The 19,218-nt window shown below is 34.6% G+C and overlaps 2 protein-coding genes across 3 annotated transcripts; both read left to right on the top strand.

Moving 5' to 3' along the window:
- The first annotated feature begins 203 nt into the window (after positions 1–203).
- Positions 204–6,249, top strand: LOC142626219 (uncharacterized). Of its 2 annotated transcripts, none has more exons than XM_075800012.1 (9): positions 204–1,062; positions 2,614–2,820; positions 2,938–3,180; positions 3,774–3,840; positions 3,930–4,112; positions 4,272–4,363; positions 4,898–5,080; positions 5,166–5,302; positions 5,547–6,249. In XM_075800012.1, the coding sequence occupies exons 1-9, from the start codon at positions 562–564 to the stop codon at positions 5,731–5,733; spliced, it is 1,800 nt and encodes a 599-aa protein (XP_075656127.1). In that variant the 5' UTR covers positions 204–561; the 3' UTR covers positions 5,734–6,249. The 2 variants fall into 2 exon arrangements, 1 of the variants encoding a protein (XP_075656127.1); XR_012842479.1 differs by having other exon boundaries at positions 241–1,062; positions 4,272–4,367.
- A 10,853-nt stretch (positions 6,250–17,102) lies between these two features.
- On the top strand, positions 17,103–18,957 carry LOC142625686 (histone H3.3-like). The gene is made up of 5 exons (XM_075799368.1): positions 17,103–17,300; positions 17,847–17,918; positions 18,022–18,098; positions 18,191–18,281; positions 18,376–18,957. Exons 1-5 carry the CDS (start codon positions 17,118–17,120, stop codon positions 18,544–18,546), a joined length of 594 nt encoding a protein of 197 aa, XP_075655483.1. The 5' UTR covers positions 17,103–17,117; the 3' UTR covers positions 18,547–18,957.
- Positions 18,958–19,218: the final 261 nt, after the last annotated feature.

The following is a 19,218-nucleotide window of genomic DNA, read 5'->3' on the forward strand; positions in this document are numbered from 1 at the left end:
CCGACTAATAACAATCTATTATTTATCTAAAGAAAAAAAAAAGTTTAATCCAAATTATCCAATGTACAAAACCCAAAATCTGTCCGTCGGTTTAACCAGATCTCAAATCTTCAAACGCATCGAACGGTGTAAAAAAGCTAGAGAGGCGTACTACCTGCTGTACAAAGGAACCAAAAACCCACAACACTCTCTTATCTGTTATCGCCACAGGAAAAAATGTCACCGCATTATCATCATCATCATATCATCCAAAATCTCAATTCTCATGCCACTCCCACTCCCATTCCCACTCCCCCATTCCAACCTCTGACGCCGCCACTGTAATTTCAGCAACAAAAACAATTTGTTAAAAAACAGAAACAAAAACAAAAAACAAAAAACAAAAACAAAAAAGAAAAGTAATGACGCGACCTTTAACGCCATCACCTTATAAAAGTCCATCTCTCTCTATCTCTTTCTCTCTCTTTTTCTCATTTTCCCGATGACCGCGAAACGAAACGATTCGGGTTCGAATTACTGAGAGAAAGAAGCAGAAGAAGAAAACGTTTTTTTTTTCCGGTAATGGGAGAGAAGAACGGCGTCGTTTTGCGAACGTTCAGGGCGTTGGTGGAAGGCGCGGACCGAAAGTTCGCGAGGGTTCGAGACGTTCCGGCTTACGGTCACGTGACGAGCCAGCAGTACTTCCACAAGGTCTTCAAGGCGTACACGAAGCTCTGGAAGTACCAGCAGGATCACCGGTCGGAGCTCGTCGAGTCCGGTCTCCACCGCTGGGAAATCGGCGAGATCGCCAGCCGGATCGGCCAGCTCTACTTCGGCCAGTACATGCGGACCAGCGAAGCCAGGTTTCTCGTCGAGGCTTACGTCTTCTACGAGGCGATTCTCAATAGGCGCTACTTCGAAGGATCCAAAGGCTTCGGTAAAGATCTCGGGGTTAGGTTCAAGGAACTCAGGTTTTACGCCAGGTTCTTGCTCGTTTCCTTGATTCTGAACCGGACCGAGATGGTTAAGGGCCTCACGGACTTGTTCAAGGCTCTCGTTGATGAGAGCAAAGCTTGTTTTCGGGTAATTTTTTTCTCTCGCGGAATTGGTTTTTGTTTACTCGCATTTTGGCTTTTGTTTGGTTTACTGAGATAATTGAGAAAAGTTGTTTGAGTTTCCTTATTGTTTGATTTAATTTAATTTATACACATCGAATTTTTGGACTTAAATATAGCTGAAAAATTGAGCATGGCCACGTTAATTTCATGTACTTTCCGTTTGAGATCTTTGAAGAAATGTATTGTTTGTAATTTGAATTCCAGGACACTGAGAAATTGTTTTGTTTTGTTTTTTTTTTTTTAATTTAAATTTTACTTTAGCTGAATTTTCAAGGGTTTTATTTTATTTCTGCAAGAACTTCTGATAGGGTTTTCGTTTTTGCAATCTGGGATTGTTTGAGTTTGATTTAACATTACATTTAGCATGCGTATGTAATTTACTAATTTCTGAATGCAGATATGTATTATTGATTTGAAACTTTATATATGTTCCAGATCAGGTTCCTGAAAGTATATTTTTTTGAAATTTAATGGTCAAGGAGTAAGCTCCAAGGTTGTGAAATGGGTATTTTTTTATTTAATGTGGTGGTTCCATTGTTGGACCAAATGTGGTTGAATCATGAATGGTGTTTTTTTTATAGTTATATTTATGCATAGCTGGTCTGTCCACTTTGACTTGCTTGGTTGACTGGGCGACTAATTGATGCAGATGGGGTAATGGGTAGAGTGAGATAAAGGTTAGGAATCATGAAAAATAAAAGTAAAGAGAAAGTCTCAATTATTTTGGCAAGACTCTGGGTGCCACTAATCTGTTGGTTCTTATATGGTAATATAAAACAAATGGTCAGATTCTGTTTCATGGAAAAATCAGCACTCGAATTAGCAATTATGTAATTTGTAGGACTTGAAAAACCTGAAAGGCCAAAGAAACTAAAACGCCGTGGGCTTAAGGGTTTTATTAATGATTTTTTGATTCCCCTTTTTCTCTGAAGAGCAATGGAGCACCAACATCAAGAAATTTTGAGCATAAATATCAGTGGTAGTCTAAACTATGAATGCTTAGTTGGCCTGACTGTCTCCTTTAGCATTTATATAATTGAACAGTTGAACTAAGTGTTTACTTGGTCTGATCAATGTTAGAACTTAGAAATTGCGAGGAGAGATCTTTAGTGCTAATCTAATGTTGTGTCGCCTGAATTGCAAATTAAATGAATGAGCGAAAGTAGAACTGTAAGATTGTTTTACTAAATACCAGTGACCTTCTTAGTGGCCACTTATTGACAGGTATTTCATAAATCAAGCTATTAAATTTATTTACTGAAAGTTAAATGAAACTTTGACGATGTAAAATGTGGTATCTATAAGAATCAGAAATATCAGTTTAAGCTGTGTGTTTTAAATGTCCAGCTCCCGTTAAGTTATGTGCATGATTATTAGCATGGGCCTCATTAATTCCTTCTCAATTTGACTGGTTTTTATTTAAAACCTTTATTTGAATTTTTGCTATGCCATTGACTTAAACTATGATCTGTGGTATACTAACATGATTTAGGACATCTACACTATCTCTTGTCAGGAAACGAACTTTAAAGAATGGAGGCAAGTGGTGCAAGAAATTGTCCGCTTTATGAAAGTTGATACGGCCTTTATGAATGTCAGGCCTTTGCGTTATTGTGCCATGTTTGATTCCCATCAAGCTTCTCTTCCGTATGTGGCTCGCTTCCATGCAAAGAAAGTTCTAAAGTTTCGAGATGCACTGCTGACAAGCTACCACCGGAATGAGGTGAATAACCTTTTCATGTTTAAATGTCTCATCTTGATTTTAGATCAGCTGGAACAACAATCATTAAATAAACCCTGCATAAAGGAAAATTTTGACATTATGTATTGTCACTTTCAGGTCAAATTTGCAGAACTTACTTTAGACACTTTTAGAATGCAGCAATGTTTGGAGTGGGAACCAAGTGGGTCTTTCTATCAAAAGCAGCTAGTTGAATCAAATGGGAACGGCGTTTCAACTGATCATTCTGGAGCTTCTGGATTGATTGATATAAATTTGGCTGCGGACATGACTGATCCAACCTTACCACCAAATCCAAGGAAAGCTATTCTCTATCGTCCATCTGTAACGCATTTGATAGCGGTGAGTTTTAAAGCCATTACTTGATTGTCTATACTGCGGTCACCTGCTTGGTTTCTTGTAGTTAACTGAAGTAGCTTCTGTTTATGGAATCAGAAGAGAATTTGTAAATAAGTTCTTAATCTCTATCTGTAGATGGTCCATTTGCTTGCATATATAGGCTCCTTAGTAACTGAGCTCATTTGGAGATCATATCTTTCCTTGGAGGAATGCATATGATAATGTGATTTCACCGTCCTTTAGACATAAAATATAGATGGTGTGCCCTTTAATGCAATATTTGTCTTTGTATTTTTTTTCTTTGTTGTGAAGAAATCTTGGATGTGGTTGTCTTTGACATTTTCTTGTAAAACACAGATGCTATCTAATGCAAAAATTTTGTGTATTAATACTTCATATTATCAGTATTTAAAGAGTAAATAGCTTGGCAATGTCTTAATCCGAACTACACAGCACTGGCTTATGTAGCATCTGTAGCTAGTTTTACTGCATGATTTGTGAATACATGTACTTTTTATACAGTACATATTTTCTTTATATCTCTCATGGCTTTTTCATTTTTGAGGCTGATTTTTAAGTTTGTGGTGCATGGGCAGGTTATGGCTACAATTTGTGAGGAGCTCCCTCCAGATAGTGTTATGCTAGTATATCTATCAGCCTCAGGTTTATAACACTTATATACTTCTGGAATAATAGTTAGCTACTCCGCTTTTGTCATCCTAAATTAGTGACCTCAATGATCAATCATGCAGGGAATGCTGGTCGTAGTAATGTTAGTCAGATGGAAGGATTTCAGAAATCTTCAAAAAACAAAGTTTCTTCTCAGTTCTCACAAGAGCAGAGTAGCTCTATTTCTGAATCTAGTTCTAATGATAGGGGAGAGTCAACTGGCTATTATGATAGTTATCTGTGGTTTGGTTCAAGAGGAAACAGTGGTAGGTACCCATACTGAATCCATGCTCGGTCCTGTTCTTATTAGGAGCATTTACGCTTAGTAACTTGTTAATTATTACCTAGTTTCCATGCCATTTATATTTGGGAGAAGTCCCCATACTATTTGTTTGTTCTAACATATCATTTGTTGTATTTCTCAGTTTCAAATAATCTTTACCCTGGTGATATAATTCCTTTTACCCGAAGACCTCTTTTCTTGATTATTGATAGTGACAACAGCCATGCATTCAAGGCAGGTTTGTCAAAACTTTTGAATGACTTGATATGCTATTCTAGAGTGGTATTTCTGTTCTAAATCAGATTTTGCTGCTTTAAAGAACATATGTTTTATGGTTACTGTCACGTCTAAACTACTTATTTGATTTTTGAGTTAGGTTTTGACATGTTATTAATGGAATTCAGATATTAGTGAAGGAGGATCTTAATGTAACAATAACTTCATCATTGCATTTGTAGAGCCCTTTTCACTAAAGGATGTGTTTGGGGATAAGCTTTAAGGAACAAGTACTTGCAATGCCACTAGAATGTTTACAATATTTCACTCATGGATCATATCTTCTAGCATTACAATATTTACCACTAAATTCAAAGTATGCAAAATTAATCATAACATACATATGTTTCTGAAGCATTATTTGGTCCTTTTGATGATTTTTAATTAAGCTTTGGCTATATATGTTTTGCATTGCAAGATTTACTGTTTATGATTGTATTTGATTATCATCTCTGTCAAGTTGCTTACATGTGAATTACAAATGATTTGCAGGTTTTGCATGGTGCAGAGAGGGGAGAGACAGCTGCTCTACTCCTTTCACCTATGAGGCCAGCATTCAAGAATTTATCTGATGTTGATATATCAAAAAATGGAAGTCAGTTTACCTTTTTCTTGACCGCTCCCCTACCAGCATTTTGCCAAATGGTTGGCCTCCACTCTTCTGATATTAATGCTGTAAGTTAATTACAATACTTTTTTGAATTCTTTTAAGTTGATTAATTCTGGTTATTCCAATATGTTAATGAGGTTATAATTTTAGGATGTTTACAATGATGCTGAAAACATACTCTCCACTGCGTTCTCTGAGTGGGAGGTAATACTTTGTACATCAACTAGCGTGGATATAGTTTGGGCACAAGTTTTAAATGATCCATTTATCAGGCGACTAATTCTAAGGTACTTGTCTTTCATTTTAAGCATACTATCATTTTCTTATTCGTAATTATTGTTTATGCCAAATATGAATCTGATGGACTCCAATTGGTCTGACAGGAGGACCTAACTGAATTTGAGCTCTAATTGTTGATGGGACATCCCATATTGAAAAGAAAACAATAACAAATGTTTTCTTTTTTAAATCTTGTTATTTAATGTTTTAGATAATTAGTGAATGGTCATTTGATGTTGGTTTTCTCCACAGATTCATATTCTGCCGATCAGTGCTTTCATTCTTCTGCCTTCCAGAAGATAGTGATCAATATGTGCCCGTTTGCCTACCCCATCTACCTAGTTCTATCTCATCAAAATCTGAAGTTGTGCAGTCTTCTGTCCTCCGGCTTGCAAAGCACTTCAACGTTGCTGACTGTTTTCACTTCAATGACACGTAATCAGGACCAAAGACGTCGAAACAAGCTTGTAAAGTTATGTTACAGCCCTCGGGCATTAATAGTATTTGCAACTTAATGGGACAGTGAGAATTAGAATCATACCAGGGGCTTCTCAGGGGAGTTTAGAGGGATATAATTGGTTAGTGAGGCTTCAGCTGCCAATTTGGGGATTATATGTCCGAGCGAGGTTGCTTCCGCTTGTTTTATTGCCTGTGTGCAACCCGCAGCTTCATCAGTCTGGTGGTTTGCTGATATTGGTTGGATGGGTGTTTGATTATTTGTAGGGTGTGCTTGAGCATTGCGGGTCAATTGATAGAGTTTCCATTTTAGTGCTAATTGTTTATACCATTGTAAAAGAAAATCAGGTAGTCAAAATGATATAAATTCCACCTTTTTTTGTTGTTGAAGTTGTTACAAATTTTCTGGAAGAAGTTGCTGACAAGGATGTTAACGTATCCAATAATATATTAAATTATTAAAGAGTAGCTTCTTCAGAATTTGAGCTACTTTTGTATCCCATTTTATGGGTCTGGCTTTCATCTTCTTATAATTCTTGATTTATTAATGGGCTTATAAATTGGTGCAGCCGCGTTGGAGTGTCTATTCAGACAAAAACGTTTCAGTTCCCAAAAAAATAATATCTGCAACAACGGTACCACAATTTTTGTTATAACCTCAAATGGCAAGTTGGAGTTGTGGATCACCACTTTTACCCCCTCACAACTTACTACGTGATCAAATTATGATCTCAGACAAAAATGTTTCAGTTTCAAAAAAAATAATATTGGCAACAATAGGACCATAATTCTTGTCATAACTTGCTCAAACGAGAAGTTGCGAGTGGTGAAGTTATGAATCCATTACTTTTACTCTATTCTCACAACTTGCCATGTGACCTAATTGTAATCTCAGCATTTTCCTTACGCAAAGGTCAAAGAGATGATTCAAATAAGATGCATTTTCCTTACGCAAAGGTCAAAGAAAGGATTCAAATAAGATGCAACGAGCCCAGGCAATGTGATCTATTAATAAAGTATTCGATTATTCATATGGACTCCTTGATTTCCCTATCTACCTCCCTCTCCTTCTCTGTTTGGATAGTTTATCTTTTCATTTCTAACCGCAAACTCGTGCGGTTTAGATTTTAACTTGATTATTGTATTTTCTCCTTTTTGTAAAGAAGTTACGGACGAGTCTTGGGACATATTGCAATTTAAGCCCATCGCGGTTCTTAAACAATTAAAAACTGGAGCAGCCAATGACCAATTATGAATCACATCGTCCTTCTTGTCAATTGCAACTTGGAAAAAGGGGAGCCATTCTCATTTTGTAGCCTAGATGTATGTGCTCTTCTAGGTTTCCAACTATAAAGCCTGTCATGCTCATATGCCTAACTAAATTTTGAGGAGTATAGAAGTGTCATTAGTGATGCTTCCAAAAAAAAGTAAATATAAGATTTTAGCCTTAAAAAATATAAAATGGAGATAATTTTTAGGGGTGTAGATTTTTAAAATGACAAAAATTGTCTTTTTTTTTTTAATGAATGAGAATATTTAATAAAATTGAAAAGTTTTTACTGAAAGTGCTGTAGATAAACTAAAAACCAACTAAAATAGTACAATGAGACTCATGAATAATATCAAAAAGTGTAATGAGACTCATGAATAGTTACAAAAATAAGGTAAAGAGTAAAAAAAAAAAGCATTTTTCAACCAACAATACATGATAATATAATAAAAAAGGCCAGAACCACAACTTTTCTCGCAACTTGCTAATATGGCAAGCTATAACAAAAGTTGTTAGAGCAAGAGCATCAACAAAAGTTGTTAGAGCAAGAGCACCGACACACCTCTTTTCAGTTTCCACACTCATTTTACAGGGGAAAAACAATCAAAACAAAATCGATTTAAGAATATTTGGTAAGATGGCCCCATATACAGCACAAATTTTCCTCATAGTCGTTGAAGGAAAATATGATCAAAGCCTATTTTATCCTTTCTAAAATATGGACCAGATCCATTTCCGGAACTTTTGTGCAATGTCAACTTGGTTGGGAGCCAAATTTTAAATTCTGGCCAATACCATGTAACTCATATAAGGCAAAAGTAAAACCCACTCTCTGCTCGGTTGGTCGAATAAAAACCTCGCAACATGGCATTCATGAATAGAAAGTCAAACCTGTTGGCTTATTTGACAATCAAATTAGTGGTTAAACTGTCGATAGTGTTTAAGTTCAACTGGCCTTTGTTTATGTTTCTAGCAGAGATTTCCAAGCTAAATTCTCCACTCTCTCAACTATCTAATAAGCTACTAACCTACTGCAAAGAAGTGGTTAAACTTAAAGTCACGTGTATTTGAAAAGCAAAGTTATGACAATAATTTTTATTGTTTTTAATTGCTAATTTTTTTTCTTAAACTATCTTGACATGGGAATATGTGATAATTTTTTTTTTTTTTGGTTTAGTGTGATAATTTTTCACTCATTTTAATTTGAGGTTTACATGCTTTCCACACAAAAAAATTGCACATTTAAAATTATTATATGGCCCCAAGTGTTATAAGGCTAATTACAAAAAATGAACATTGAAACAACATTGAGGCTGAGTTTGGTTGGGTGTAAAATATTTTCCGGGTGTAAAATATTTTCAGCTGAAAATATTTTCGAGAAAAGAAAATATTTTTAGGTATTTGGTAGCATTTTAAAAAATACTTTGGAAAATATTTTCAGGTGTTTGGTTGTGATGTTGAAAATATTATAGAAAATACATTTTCTACTTGTTGCTCACATTTTCTCAGCTTCCAAACAAATATCATTTCTCAATACAGAACAACAAAACCCAAAAAAAAAAAAACTCATCATCAAATTTTCTCAATATAGAACAACAAAACCCAAATCCGGTCAGAGAAGAACGAAGAGAGATTTCTCAATACAGAACAAAAAAAAAAAAAAAAAAATCATCAAATCCGGTCAGAGAAGAACGAAGACAGACAGAGAGAGAGGCGACTGGGTTCGACGTTGAGGCAAGATCGCGCGGCGGAGGCGAAGGCGAGCACGATCTCGCCGGCGCGGGTTGGGGCGCGATCTCGCTCTCTCTACTCTCTCTCTCTCTCTCTCTCTCTCTCTTCGTGCTCTGTCTCTCTGGATTTTCTGAAAAATTTCTATTTGAAGGTAAAATAGAGATGGAAAATGTTTTACGGGTGGGGAGGGAGTATTTTACGGTCAATGTTACTGATTTTCTGTTTGACCAAGATTTCAGTTGTTGCCAAACACCCGCAAACGCGTAAAACATTTTCTGAAAGTTATTTTCTGTCGAACCAAACGCAGCCTGAAATTATAAGTCATGTGAGTTATTTAAATAATATACATGAATAATTTATAATTTTTAATGTAATGAATTAGAAAAGATATCTTCCAACAAGTTTTGAGCCATAATTTTTCCCTTTTAGAATTTCAATCGACTCACTAATTATTAAGTTTGGATAATATTTGTAATTTTTTTTTGTCTTTTACATTAAAATATGAAGTAATGTGTGCATCACGTGTATATTACTAGCACACATGGACATACTAGTGCAGGAGTAGAAATTGACTACATGCCGCCAATAGGTTATCAAGGTGTCAATCTCAATGCTCTAGGTTTATATAAAGACCTTTTGATTTCTCTCCGGACCCTCTCATTAAGTCCTTGCTTGAACATGATTCTCAACCAAAAAAAAAAAAATTTCCTTGCTCGAACGTATTATATTTACAAGTAATATTTCATCCACAATAATTTTACAAACAAATCCTAAGTGGTAGTCTATTATTGATTTTAATATAGGTCCACCATTAGCGTTACCTTTTTACTCATTAATAATAGCTTGTGACATAAGATTTGTTGGGATAATATTATGAATGTAACATTTTTCTTTATTTATACATGACTAGAAAAACATGCATGGTAAGTGATGTTTAGTTTTGATAATTGATATTATTATTGGTTTTGACATAAGTGTTAATTAGTATGTAACTTGTGCTACTGCACGAGAATTGATATAATTTAATAAAATAATGAAAAAAAATTGTATTTTATTATTTAAGTGATACTATTGGTTTTGTTTTATTTTTATTTTATTAATTATGAGTTTATTCATGTTTAAAAGGCTTAGTTAAATTTAAAATCATGTTTAAATATTAAATGGGAATGGAAATCGTTTAATAAAACAATGACAAAAAAAATATTGCATTTTATTATTTAAGTGATACTATTGGTTTTGTTTTATTTATTTATTAATCATGAGTTTATTCATGTTTAAAAGGCTTAGCTAAGTCTAAATTCATATTATTAACCAGAAAATTTCATTAACAAAACTTAGCATTATGTAATTTTTTTACAATTGCATGGATATACTTAAAAAATACACATTAAGATGTATAGTATAATTCTTTTATATATATATAAAATGTAAATACTCTTGATAAATAGTCATTCTTATATTTTGTTAAGTCTTTAAATAATGTTGTAAGGATATTATTAGGTAGATTTATTCATTTTTAAAAGGCTTAATTAAGTCTAAATTTATATTATTAACCAAAAAATTTTGATTAACAAAACTTTGCATTATGTAATTTTTTTACAATTGCATGGATATACTAAAAAATACACATTAAGATGCATAGTATAATTCTTATATATATAATTTAAATACTATTGATTATCGCACGGGAAATGGTTAATTATAGTGATAGTATTGGTCAATTTTTTTATTTTTTTATTTTTTTTGTCTTTTTGGGTTTATCACAAAGAGGATAGAATTAGATACAAAATTAAAAATATATATTGCATTTAACTAAATTTTTTTGATAATCACAAGGATAAGGTTTATTACACTTTGAATTTTCCACAATCGATAATCATTGATTTTGGCAAACCATTAAGGAAATCATAATTGTAAAACTTTTGCAAAGCTTAACAAATAATTAACAATGGAACAGAATATTGCATCTTTTGCACGTCACTACAAATTCTTCAAAACCGTAAGGATAAGGTTCATCTTGGTTCCAATGTCCTATTCCAATTTTGTGGCATGCTTGAAAGTTTGGAATTTTATATATGTCGGTTCTTGCAGTAAGTAGTTGAAGCATCTTTCGGCATTTGACAAGCCAATGCTTCCCATGTTCATCATTTAAAATTTCCAAAAGGTTATCAATGCCTTCATTATTTGACTCACAAAGTAGTATGATTCCATAAATATAAGGTGCAATAAAATTGCCACATGGAAGAGTATTTTCAATTTTTTTTTTCCTACAACGACTTCTTCATTCAAAAAATATTGGTAGCTTCCCACTATCAATAGCGCATAAGGATTTTCTGCTTCATAGCATGAAAATATTAAGCTTTTTTCTTTGTCATGTTATAGAGCTGGATGATTGAAATACGGAGTCAACTCAATTTGTTGGAGGACTAATTTCTTTTCTGTTAACTTCTTGAAGCGTTTGCAACTAATTAAGACAAAGGAAAAAAATTAAATTAATAGACTGAAATATTTATATAGAGGGAAATAAATAAGTAGGTACAAATATTGTTCTTCTATATATCTCACTTAAAGACAGATTACAAATATTGTTCTTCAGTCTGCAGTGTTTTCTCTACTTTTTCTCCGATCCTCTATCTTGAGTGTCTCCTCTCCTCTTTATACCATCATTCCTCCTTCCTCCTTTTTATAGCCTCCATGTATGGATCAGATTGTTGGTTTGGATACTTGTCCCATCAGCACAATTCTGAAGCTTTTGGAAGTAGCTGTAAGGCTGAACATTGCTGCTCAAGCATCACTTCCTCATTAATGCGGCCAGAGAATCAGCTACAGAGTATTCAATACGGTGGTAGCAGCCTTCTCTTAGATATTTCATAGCCCTTCCTTGTCCTGTATTCTCATGATGTATATCCGTACCTACAAGATCTCCTAGAACATTGCTTTTGGGTGAAAGATTGCACCTTCCGACCTTGGCTTTGGTTAGTCGAGGAAGTATCCCTCCTTGGACCACCTTCTTGGATGATTTTGATCAGACTTTACCTCTTTACTTACCAACACGAATTCTTAAGGAGATATTTTTCCGTCTTCAAACTACTCAATGTCCTCGGATTGGGCATTTGGCTCAATAGATACATAAATATGTACTCTTGGGCCTATCACCCCCACATAACTTATAAATATTAGGCATGAGGAAAACAAATGTTCATATTTTCTTTAAAATCTATTAGATTAATCATATTATTATATGCATATAGGTTTTTTTTAAGCATGTCGATCAATAATTTTGAAATGCTATTATCACCTTTTGCATATTATATAATTAAATTCATTAGGATTTAACAAAAAGTATGATTTGTTATAAACCTAATTCTTGAAAGGTTAATTGTTTATATCATAAGGTAATGGATCAAACTAATACTTATGTCAAAGATGCAGGGTGGTATTTAAAAAAAAAAAAAAAAGAAAAGAAAAAGAATTGCATGGTGCAATGTTTTTTTTTTTTTTTAAAAATATTTTTAAAACCACCCTAAAGTGGCCAGCCAAAATTGGAAGCTTAAGAGCATTTGAGTAGCCATTTCGATTAGTTCAACTAAGATTAGGCTATCCTAATTCTTCTATCTCAACAAATTTTTTTTTTTAATTAAAAAAAAAGGCTATCCAAGCCAACAAATCGGTTAAGTGTATTGGGCAAGCTTGCAAATAGAAGGGTGGCACATGTTAACCGTTTGATTTTTTATTTTTATTTTTATGGAAAGACATACATTATATTCATAAATTAGTTAAAATAGAGTACATCTTGGGCACACACATACACAATTGGGCTAGGACATTCCTCTAGCCAAGCATGAAAATCCTCTGTAAAGCATGTTGAGCCTACAAGTGTGCAGGGACATTTCCCTGCATTTTAACATGTGAAATATCAAAAGATCTGAAAGTTTGGAGTTGAAGAAGGATTCCATAGACAATATTCTGGATGGACGAGGGAGCCATAATTGAGCCTTAGATTGCCTTGCAAATGTTTAAAAAGTCATCCTCAAAGACTACCTCTCGAACACCAACATTAGCGGCGAATTGGACTGCTGTTTCCATTGCTCTGGCTTTTGTCTCCAAAGCTCTAAGTAGACCAGCCATTCTTTTGCTAAGTGCAGCAATCACCTCACCATGACAATCACATATCGCCACTCCAATTCCCACCTCTTTGCGTTTGGAAAACACCGCACCATTAGTATTAATTTTGTAGCTTTCTGGTTTTGGGGGTATCCATTCTACCACATAAGGCTCTTGAGCTCGTGTAACTAGTTCTTTGTCATTCTCAAACTGAAATTCATCTAACAGAGAAAGGGAAATCCAAACTATTGGAGCTCCATTTTTGCTTTTTCCACTGTGCCTTACATCATTTCTGTTCTTCCATATACCCCAGCAAATTATAATAGTGTGTTCTAGCAATTCTGGTATAGCTTCAGACCACCTTTGCAGTTGCCACATAACATCCATAAATTCCCACGATGGGGAAATCTTAAAAGGAAAAATCAGTTTACTGCAAGACCAAACCTCCTTCGTGTAGTCACAAAACAAAAACATATGGCAAGCAGATTCAATAGATTTGCCACATGATTCACAGACACTATCTTGCGTAATATTCATCCTCCATAAATTCTCCTTGGTAGCTAGGATGTTCCTGCATGCTTTCCACGCAGAATGTTTGATTTTATTTGGCATATTGAAACTCCAGATTCCTCTCTAAATTCGTCTAATTGCAGATGATTCTGAACACTCAGCCTTTTCCCCATTTCTATGCATTGTATGGGCCAACCTGTATGCACTATGGACAGAGAACTTCCCATTTTTATTTTTAGTCCAAATCAACCTGTCACGAACTTCATGTGCACAAAAGGGAATACTCAGAATTGCGTCAGCATCTTGAGGAAGAAATCTCTGCCTAATAAAGTCTACCCTCCATCCCTTGCTATCCCCATCAATAAGGTCTTTTACCCTGACCCATGTGAAAAGTGTTGTTCTGGGGTTATAATCTTATAGGTAGTTGGGTTAGGGATCCCCTTATCTCTCCATATTTGAATCCTTTCACCATCTCCCACGTGCCATCTCCTACCTCGTTTGATTAAAGGTTGAGGAGTCTGTGAGAGACCGCGCCACCGGCCCGTTTTATAGAGTGTTGGGCCAAACTCACGTGAATGGGTGGAGTCGTGTTATTGCCTTTCAAAATAGAGGTTTGACTAGTTATATTTTCCCCTTTAGATTAAGGGTTTTACAATGGAGTCGCCACTTATTTAATTATTGGAAAAATAAGAAAATCAAAATTGAAAAAATCCTCATTTTATTAATTTTCAATTGAATTTACATTGATCATAGGAAAATTACATGGCTTTGGTCCTAGATACAATCTAAGATAAAGTACATGGCTTTGTTTCCTAGTTACAACCTAACAATTGAAAATTACATGGATAAGAATTTGATCTACTAACCCTTGATCTAAGTTCGGAGGCTATGTTACAAGGTGGGAAGGTGTTAGGCACCCACCTTGCCCGGTGAAACCGGTCTTCTAGACTATGGTGGCCAACATTCATATCACATCATCCAATATGTTATCAATCAATTTGCATGTTGAATTTAAAGTGTGTGTATGTGATAAACCCTAATTCAATTTATTAAGCATTTCATTTTGATTGAAAAATAAATTCTAGTGAATGTGTGTGAATGGTGACATCCTAGATTCAAGGATTTGAAAGAATTATTAAACAAACATATTTTTCATATTTTTGATGTGGATTTAAGATTAAAACTAGTGTTTTACATGAACATGTGATGAACAAACAAGAACATGTGAAGAACAATTAAGAACATTCAAACATATTCAAGGGAATTTAAGTGATTACTATCATGCTTTAATCTTAAACTCTCATTATGGAAACACCAAAAAAACAATTAGGGAAATAGATTATACCTTCATGCAAGATCCATATGGTGGATGAGGAGACTCTTGAGGGAGGTCCTAAGGGTAGAGGAAAAGAAGAGTTAGGAGAGGAAGAATGAGTCTCACTCAATACCTTGAGTCTCAAGAAGACCAAGATATGACAAGACTACTCAACTTCCTAGAATTTAAGAGAGGAGAAGGGAGGGGGTTTTTCTGTGTCTTGGAATGAAGGAGAGGGGGGTTTATATAGTAGTGGTGGAGGAAATATGAACGAAAGACCATTAATGAGGGTTGACAAATAATCATGAACCTAGACCTCATTTTAGCCTTGGGGGAAATCTAGAGCATTAAATGTAAAGATTGGTGGGAGTGAAGAGCAAGCCAAAATTCGGTTTTCCCGTAACTGCTGTAACAGCCTGTAAAGCCAACTTCGAAAAATCATATTTGACTCAATTCTGATCGGAATTGTCTCGTTCTTGTGCTCAAATTAAAGCCCCGGATGTCTAGTTTCTGGAAAAATTAACCTCATTCACAGATTCAAAATATTCTGAGAGATATCAATGAAATAGTGAGCAGAGGTTATTTGTTAGAAAATGGTTTCAGCATAATTAACATTAATAGGTCCCAAATTAGCTCCCAATTAACATTAAATGGCTCCAATCACTCCAATTTCAGACTTAATTGGTTCCAAATTTGCTCTAATTAAAAGATAATTACACAAATTACTCATTGAATAATTAATGTTTAACTATCTAATTAATTAGGTGTGTGCAAATTTATCATAAAATGTAGTCCTAACCAATCAAATTATGACAAATTATTAATCTCAAATTGATTATAATTATAACCAATTGAAATCAGTTGTTCATAATCACATATAGTCGGACTCAAGTTGTGATAGTGCATCTCAGCTATTAAAAATTGATTTGATGATAACTTTCAATCTGGTGGTCCAATTAGGGCTTATGACCAGTCGATTTGATCGTTACAACATCAAGATCATTTTGGTGAAATGAGATTAATAATCTAATGACCAGAATCAAGATGCATATTTTCAAGGTAAAATTACTCTTTTACCCTCCAGGTAAGATTAAATGCGGGTTGCAAAATGAGGTGTCAACACAGTCATAATACTCCTCCATGCATAGGATGGTTGCCTTCCTATATTTGCTTCAACAAACTCACATCCAGGGAAATACTTTGCTTTGTATACTATATAAAAGAGTGAATAAGTGTTGGTCTGTAGACTCCATCCCTAATTTGCAAAAAGAGCCAGGTTAGAGCTCTTTAAATCTTTGAAGCCCATTCCTTCTTTTTCTTTTGTGAATAATAATTAAAATAATGAAAATATAGAGAGTCAGATACAATTGGAAGTGAAAATTGAATTAATAAAAGGGTAAGACTAGTATAAAATTATCGTATTTAATTTTAAAAAAAACTGTAAGATTCAATTAAAATACATTATGTTTTTTAGGGTTTATTTGGATAGATTGTTGCCAAACTTTGTGTTATTTTAAATTTGTGACGTGAAAATCTGCAAATCCCCTGAAAAAAATGCTAAGAAGTTACTTTTTCTAAAACGTGAAAATCTACCATTTAGAAATGCAAATTTGACTAAAACACTTGTTAAGACTTTTATAGAATAGGAAAAAAATTACATTAACCATTGTTTTTTTAATAAAAAATTTACAGGAAGAAAATTACATTAACCATTAAATCACAAATATGGTAATTTATTTTTTCAAGTACAAGATAAAAATAGTAAAAACCAGAATTTTGGATTAAATTTTATCCTTTTGACTGGCCCCTTGTTAATGCTTCAAAGAGAATCCTAACTCCTAAGCTATAGGAGTACAAAAGAGGTAAAATTATCCTTTTTAAGAATCTCCCATTTTCGTTTATCAAAAAAAAAAAAAAAAAAAATCCCATTTTCACTCTAGAGAGATAAAATATTGACATCCATCATTATATACTACTGTCTAATATCTATCACCTTCCAATTTAATAAATTCTTGAAACATGCAATTTTGATGTTAGCATGTGAGTGTATTCTTTTATCTCATCCTCTTCTCCTATACACGTGTGTTTATTAAATTAAAAAAAATTCTTGAAAAAAAAAAAGTTACTGCAAAAATAATTCTTAAAAATTAAAAATTTCGAGCAAGGCCAGGGCCCGGAGGTGCTTCCTGAAATTCTAAACAATCAAAGGGCTAATTAGCAAAATGTAGGCCCCGTAGGACCACGTATCAAAAACGCATTAACCTCTAAACTCCCAATTAAACCGCAACTAATACCCAGATGATAAAAAGTTTTAAGTTGCTTCCACCAATAGGAATCGAATATTAACATCTCACGATCCGCGTCATCAACCCAAAACCGCATCCTCACCGTCCAAACGGGTCGAGAAAACACAACTTGTGGACGTATCTGCCGTCCGATGTTGAACAGAGAAAACACACGGATACTAAATTCCAACCGTCCGATCATAAACTCAAACTCTATATATACTTCCCAACCTCTTAACATTTCAAATCTTTGGTTGTTTCGCAGAGAAAAAGAGAGAGACAGAGAGAGAGAGAAGCGCAGAGAGCCGAAGAGAAAGAGAGGGAAGCTAAGAGAGGTATTTATTATTTTATTTTTTTTTGTTTTCAATTTTTGAATTTAGGGTTTTAAGTTCTGTGTTTAGTTTGAATAGAAATCGAGGGCAAATTTATTTAGGTTCTGTTCTTTTACGTTTCTTTTTGTGTTTCGCGGTTATTATATTTGAATTCTAGGGTTTTGAAATAGTTTGATTTTGGTATAGGCTTTTCTTGATTTTTTGATCTGTTGTTGTTTATGAGGTTTTAATCTTCTTTGATTCTTGTTTGATTTGCTTAATTTTTGAGATCTGATTGCTTTTAGATTCTGTTTGTTTGCCATGAAAATTGCGATAAAGTTTCGTAGATCTGTTATCTTTGGCTGTTTCACTCAATTAGGGATTTGTAAGGACTAAATTCTGACCGAAACAAAGAAAATATTATATTGCTTTGTGATAACTCAAACGCATGGAAGTTATAGGAACTTTCTTTCCCTTCTCTCTTGGTTACCAAATGGAGAGAGACTACATTCAATTCAAAATTGTGGTTTTGATTTTGATTTTGATTTTTTTTTGGTTTAACTTGCACAGATGGCCCGTACCAAGCAAACTGCTCGTAAGTCCACTGGAGGAAAGGCTCCCAGGAAGCAACTCGCTACCAAGGTGTGTAATTTTTTGCTTTTGAAATTAAAAATTCTTGCTCTTATTCTTGTGATTATTGGTAATCTGAATTGTAATGTTGTTTTTTTTTTTTTTTGATTCACAGGCTGCCCGTAAGTCTGCACCCACCACCGGTGGTGTCAAGAAGCCCCATCGTTACCGCCCTGGTACTGTTGCTCTTCGGTGAGTCTCTTAGTGCATCTCTTATGTATAAGAAATTTGCTTGTTTGTTGTGATATTCGTTTGCCTAATATGTGTTTGTCAAAATGTCACAGTGAAATCCGTAAGTATCAGAAGAGTACTGAGCTCCTGATCAGGAAGCTGCCCTTCCAGAGGCTTGTTCGTGAAATTGCTCAGGACTTCAAGGTAATGTCTTTTATCTAGTTGTGTTGTTGTTTGTGTTGATTTGCTATTTGGGTTCTGGGTTCTAACTTCGTATTCTGTTTTGTGGTTTTTGCAGACTGATCTGCGTTTCCAGAGTCACGCTGTGTTGGCTCTTCAGGAGGCTGCTGAGGCTTACCTTGTAGGTCTGTTTGAGGACACTAACCTGTGTGCCATCCATGCCAAGCGTGTTACCATTATGCCCAAGGATATCCAGCTGGCTAGGAGGATCAGGGGTGAGCGTGCTTAAGCTCAAGTAGTCATATGAATGAAAATTTGTGGAGGGGAAGAAATTGTGGCTGCGCACAGTGGACCGAATTGAATATGATGGGGTTTTTTTTGGGAAGGGTGGTGTCTTTTGAAATATGTTATCTGTTAGGTAGCAGCTAGGTAGGTCTAGAAGAAGGAAGTATTTTGAGTTTTTTTTAGTTGGATATATGGAATTGTTTAACAGGCGAATAGACCTTTATGTGTTAATCAATGCCTGGGTTTGGTGGTGTGCTGTCATGGGGTGTTTTGTTTAATGGGAATGGTGGAATCTTAAAGGGGTGTTGTTCTGTCAATTTTATTTTTTGTTTTTGTGGATGTGTGCGGTCACATTGATGGTGTTGTTGAACAAACTTATATTTCATCTAATCGTAGTTTAGTTTGTTAATTCTTATGATTTGGTATTTGCTTCGGTTTCATTTGTTTTTATTTTATATATCGTGGATGAAAATTAAGTTGACAATCTTCTGTAATGTGCAACGACCGATGAGGGTACAGTGTTGATTATTATTTTGTTGGATGGGCCAAGTGATTCTGTTTGTACTATGTACTCATCTGAGTGCTACATGGCCTTTGTGAGTAATGGCGCAGTACTGCTGTTTCGGGCCGGTGTTCGGATTCTTTTTATGTGATCGTACTCTTGACAACGCATATC

The sequence above is a fragment of the Castanea sativa genome, chromosome 2 (genome assembly GCF_040712315.1).
Source record: "Castanea sativa cultivar Marrone di Chiusa Pesio chromosome 2, ASM4071231v1".
NCBI classification, from domain to species: Eukaryota; Viridiplantae; Streptophyta; class Magnoliopsida; order Fagales; family Fagaceae; genus Castanea; species Castanea sativa.